Consider the following 6,000-nt stretch of genomic DNA (forward strand, 5'->3'; position numbering starts at 1 on the left):
AATGTGTGAGTGAACGGGTGAATGTGTGAGTGAATGGGTGAGTGAATGTGTGAGTGAATGTGTGAGTGAACAGGTGAATGTGTGAGTGAACGGGTGAATGTGTGAGTGAATGGGTGAGTGAATGTGTGAGTGAATGTGTGAGTGAACAGGTGAATGTGTGAGTGAACGGGTGAATGTGTGAGTGAACGGGTGAATGTGTGAGTGAATGGGTGAGTGAATGTGTGAGTGAATGTGTGAGTGAATGTGTGAGTGAACAGGTGAATGTGTGAGTGAATGTGTGAGTGAACAGGCGATTTTTTATTTTTTTTTATTTGATCAGCGTGAGTCCAGCGGGGGAGAATGCTGTTGTTGTTTGTTGGCGATGCGCGGCGTGTGTGTGTTGGCGACGCACGGCGTGTGTGTGTGTTGGCGACGCGTGGCATGTGTGTGTGTGTTGGCAATGCGCGGCGTGTGTGTGTGTTGGCGACTCGCGGCGTGTGTGTGTGTTGGCGATGCGCGGCATGCGTGTGTGTCTTTCCATTGGTTTCATTTGGTTAACATTATTGGGCGAACAAGAAAACGAAAAAAACTGTACAATTGTAATGACCCTGCAGGCTGCAGGACTCGGTGTGCCCGGCCATGCACGCTGTTCTCGCACGGTGTTTGCGCTGAGGCGTATTCGTCGTATGGCTGCACGTACCGCACTGTGACGGCCGTACCGTAAATTCGCGGGACGAATACACATACCGTTACACCCCTAATATATATATTAACAAATTGTTCTAAATAAATAATAATGATAATAAATAGGGCTGTCAGTTTATCACGTTAATTAGATTAATTAATTACACAGCAAATTATCGCGTTATGACAATTTATTACAAAAAATTAAAAATTAAAATAAAGATCTATTGAAATATTTTTCAGTCTCATTCATTCCATAAGAACGTAGAATACACATTTACAGACTTTTTTTATATGTCCATTTGCATGTTCTTGGTATCTGATTCTAGGGACATCTATGGATCTCAGGGAATGTATTACCAGTGTCAGAAATACTGTGTCTGTTAGGCTTGAGTAAATTGTAATGAACCAAATGAGAATATCAATAAAAAAAATAAATCTTTAACTGAATAACACCATGCAAAAATTTACCAGACCTGAAAAATCTAAGCAAATGAATAAATGGAAGATGATTAAACAGAAGGTTTTGTAGATACAGTACTGAACTCTGCCATCCGGACACATGCCATTTGAAATATGATTATAGAATATAGAATATCAGGCCTAAAATGGTTATGCGATTAAAATGCGATTAATTAGATTAATTAATTACAAATCCTGTAATTAATTAGATACATTTTTTCAATCGCCTGACAGCACTAATAATAAATAATTAGAAGTTTGGACACATTTTTTACAACTGAGGTAGGTAGATAAAACATTTTAGAGAGTAAAGTACATTAAGAATGTACCGTTGGGTACCGGTATCGATTCAAATGTGAACGGTACCCAACGCTAGTTATCGGATTGTTATGGGAATGGGATTGAGCAGAGGGAAACAGTGGTGGTATTTACTAGGCTCACTTTGTGGCGGGCCTACTCTACCACAACGTGTTAACTGTTAAACTATAGTGGAAACAGAGGGATATCCGCATGATTAACCGCTTGGTAGTGCGGCAGTGAAAGGGTTAATGTAGAGCCATATGGAATCCGCGATCACGGAATCGCGGACGGAATCGCGGAATTGAGCAATAAAAATGGAATCAACTATAAAAGAAAAATTAATTAAAAAAAATTTTTTTTCTTTTTTTTTTTACTTTTTTTTTTTTAATGTTGTGGGACTTGTACAGCACTTTGTTCAACTTTGTCAGTGCTGTAAAGTTGAAACCTTTTTAAATATTAGACAAACAAAGCACTTTGCTTTCATGAAATATTGTAAGCAGTCATTTGAGGCTTTATAAAAGCAGCACAATGAACACAAATCTGTCAGTGCCGAGTCCGACCTCATCTTAAATAACAAACAGCATTGCTTGTTGTAGTTAACAAAGAGAGGCAGAGTTGATTTTGCAAAAATATATATACCTTTTTTTTTTTTTTTTTTTTTTTTTAATAATCGAATTTTATTTTCATATTCGAATCCCATGCCCATCGAACGAAGCTTCGAAGTATTTAAGACAGCCCTATTAAATGGACTGTTATATCTTATTAAATTGTGGACATTTATTCATTCCCACTTATTAGACACTATTTCTGATGGTAAAATGAGCGTACAAAGCAAAATACAGAATTCTGAAATATTAAAACGGAAAAAACTGAATTTGGAAAAAAATAAAATGGAATTTGGAAAAAAATAAAACGGATTTCATATGGCTCTAGGTTAATGGCTGTTGACTGTTGTGACTCACCACACCTGATTTGAGTGTTTGACAGCAGTGTCGTGCGGATACTTCAACACATGATCACAGGACGCTAAACAAAGCACGGCACTGCTCCCCATAGGAGCTGCACGGATCACCAGTGAATTAACGACATACTGTACGACAGTGAAAATACTGTTTCCATTTTGGTGGCGACAGTGGCTCGGTAGGTAGAGCAGTCGTCTGGAAATTCAGGGGATCCCGGTTAGATTCCTGCTCCTCCCTGGCAGCGTGTCATAGTGTCCTTGAGCAAGACACTTGACCCCTAACTGCTCCCGATGAGCAGGTTGGCACCTTGCATGGTCGCCTCTGCCGTGAATGTGTGAGTGAACGGGTAAAATGTGAGGAACAAATTGTAAAGCGCTTTGGATAAAAGCTGTTATATAAATGCAGACATTTACCATTTATTTATTTACCATTTCAACTATGGAGCATCTTGCACAGGGTTTGGCGATAGGCTACAGTACATTCATATTTGTCGTACTGTACTTGTCTATCTGTGTTACATAGACAATCGATATCTCGTTGCCTGAATTAATGCTAAAAACCGAATATTAAGTCAAGATTTCACTTATCATATTTGGGAATGCCAATTGACAATCACAGCATACGATTGACACAGCACACAACACACTTCCCATTTCCCCCGCAGTCTAACGTGGCTGGATTATTATCCAAGATGTGATTGTACACACCATAGCAGATATTGGGATGTAGTTATATCAATATTGAAAAAAGTCCTTCTGAATGCTGAAATAAAATTTTGCCACCCAGGGCCACATGTTAGCCAGGGTTATGGATCCGTCTAGTACTGTACAGAAACAGAGTTACGGTTAGGCTTAATCATTGGGCACTATGCATGCTCTCAATGACTTTAAACTCTCCTCTAACTGTGCGTGACTGACTTGCAGTGTCCAGGTGCAGGGCAGTGAGTGCAATGGAAACATTCCCAAGCGTGCGTGTGTGTGCCGCCGTGTGTGTGGAGTGTGGCTATGCTGGTATGGGTCAACTGTTCAGGAACATACGATCCTTTGAAAGCGCTCTCAAAAGTCCACCTACGGGAGGCTTCAATTCGAAACTGGCCCCTGTAAATGTCCGTACACCCTCCCACCTACCAACCCACCCCCTCCTAATGTACATTTCCCTCCCCCTCGTATGTATATATTTACTGTTAGGATCTCTGTTTAACAGTACTGTATTATTTGCATATCTTGTATGTCACAAATGAAACAGCACTGTATCTGTATGTCATATGTCATAATTAGATTAGATTAGATGATTAGATTTTTATATCTGTATATCTGTATGTTGTGTATGTCATAATGAATTGAAAATGGGGGACCCTGATGTAAACAAGACAAACGTCTTTCTCTGGTCTGCATCCCCTTAACAATTGTGTGTATTGAGCCGTACTGTACCCATTCTGCAATCTGTTAATTAGAATTTTCAATCAATCAATCAATCAGCGCACGCACGCGCACATACACAGGAATCCCCCAATATCATCCATATACTACCCCTTGTTTCTCGGTCAGGTCAAGTAGATTGATTGAAAACTTTATTAACAGATTGCAGAATGGGTACAATACAGTACAGCTCAATACACACAATTGTTAAGGAGATGCAGACCAGAGAAAGACTTTCATCTTGTTTACATCAGGGTCCCCCATTTTCAATTCATCATAGCACATGGTTATTGACTGGACCACTTTTTTAGCAGGAATGAAACCAACATTTATACCTGGAAATATAAAGTTAGCTAGAGAGATTGTAATAAAAATAATAAAAACATGGCATATTGGCCATGGGGAACATCGTATGTAATGCATATAGCGCATTTATATTTATTTGGCGGTGCAAGCGCAGGCATTTACATTCGTGCAAGCTGTTTGCATTATTAAGCTCGTATAATAAACGTAACGTTACACTCTATGAATGAGCTCGCTTCATCATAACGTGCACGAAATGTGATAAAACTTGTTTAATAATAACTTAGGTAGGTAACGTTCACACTCATAGATATATCTATGGCCACACTTGCCACGCATCTCATCTCGTCACCGTGTGTGTGTAGTGCACTGACTTGTGTGTAGCTAACGCTCACGTTATTGATATATCTGGGCTAACGTTACTTTACATTAATAGACGCATTTTTTGGATACTGACCTTGCTCACGGAATGGGACGAAGCGACGTTTAATTTGATAGTTTTGAAGAAGATACTCTCCGCTCCTCTTGATAATAATGTGAGGGCCGCCATGTTTGCACGCTATCTGTCAGACTGGTTCCAGGGATGTGGAGAGTCAGCGGCTCGCGGGATGATGAGGAACACCTACACACCGTCTGACGTCATGCAGCTCGTGCATCATCAGAGAGACACATCCGGGTACTTTGGCATTATATTCTCGAAGACACTCTGACGTCACGAGAACGCCGCCATCTTGGTATTGGGGAAACAAACGGATTTCTACTGATCAAATAGAAATAGGTGTAATAATAGACCATAAAATCAGCTGGAAACCTCACATAAAACATGTCCAATCTAAACTGTCAAGAAGCATTTCAGTCATGAGTAAAGTAAAGCACATTCTGGATTAAAAAAATCACTCTACATTCTCTACTGTTCACTAGTTTTACCATATTTAAATGACTGTGCTGAAGTCTGGGGAAACACTTATAATTCTACACTACAACCACTTTTTATACTCCAAAAAAGGGCCATAAGGATAGTTCACATTGCAGGTTATCGTGATCACACAAACATATTATTTTGAAAGTCAAAAACATTCAAGTTAAATGATCTTGTGGAATTTAAAACGGCACAATTAATGTATAAAGCAAAATGTGTGAATGAATTAATGAAAACTTTATTTAACAGATTGCAGAATGGGTACTGTTAAAGTTAGAGGTTATATGTAGGATTGCAAGTAACTGTCTAACTGTACACAACTGTTTCCACTGACTGTACACATAACTGTTTCCACTAAGGGTGCTATAGGCGGAGCCGCTAATGCTACCACCAGGTGGAGAGTATTTAAGGAGATGTCTCCTCCCCCTCTACCTCTTTTCCACCTGCCTCTCACGGAGAGGAGAACTCGTGTACTGCTGCCTTGCCATGTAAATAATAAACCACGCAGATTAAAGGCTGAAGGTAGAAACCATGCCTCTTGACAACATTATTGTCGCCCCATAGCCAGACTCTGTCAACAGGTTATGAGCCCAGATCACGCAGGGGCGAAATAATAAGGGTAGCAAGTTTAGCCGAAGTATAGGCTAGTTTAGCACCGGGAGCACCGCGTGGCTAAAGCTAAGCTAACGGGAGCTAAAGCTACGCCTACCATCAAACAAGAGGATGGCGACCAAGGGAAGGAGCAAATGGCCCTCATTCAATGGAAAGGCAGAGGACTATGAGCTCTGGGAAGAGCGCATGTTGTGCTGCATGCACAGTGTGGGACTGAAGACGACGATCTTGATGGCCCCCACGGGAGACCTGACGGCGGAAGCACAAGCCCTGGACGACAAGCGTAATGCAGATGCATACTGTGAGTTAGCACCACTGCTCGACAACACAAGCTTGGGGCTGATATTCCGCGACACTAAAG

The 6,000-nt window shown here is 40.7% G+C and overlaps 1 protein-coding gene across 1 annotated transcript in view; it reads right to left on the bottom strand.

Annotated features, from left to right (window-relative positions):
- The window catches only part of oxct1a (3-oxoacid CoA transferase 1a), a 332,821-nt gene extending 328,118 nt beyond the window's left edge, over positions 1–4,703 (bottom strand). Inside the window, exon 1 of the mRNA XM_084322619.1 lies at positions 4,566–4,703. Coding sequence (XP_084178745.1) covers positions 4,566–4,658 — 93 coding nt within the window. The 5' untranslated portion in view covers positions 4,659–4,703. The remainder of the gene's footprint in view (positions 1–4,565) is intronic.
- Positions 4,704–6,000: the final 1,297 nt, after the last annotated feature.

This window comes from Notolepis coatsorum (assembly GCF_963971535.1).
Source record: "Notolepis coatsorum genome assembly, chromosome: 10".
NCBI lineage: Eukaryota > Metazoa > Chordata > Actinopteri > Aulopiformes > Paralepididae > Notolepis > Notolepis coatsorum.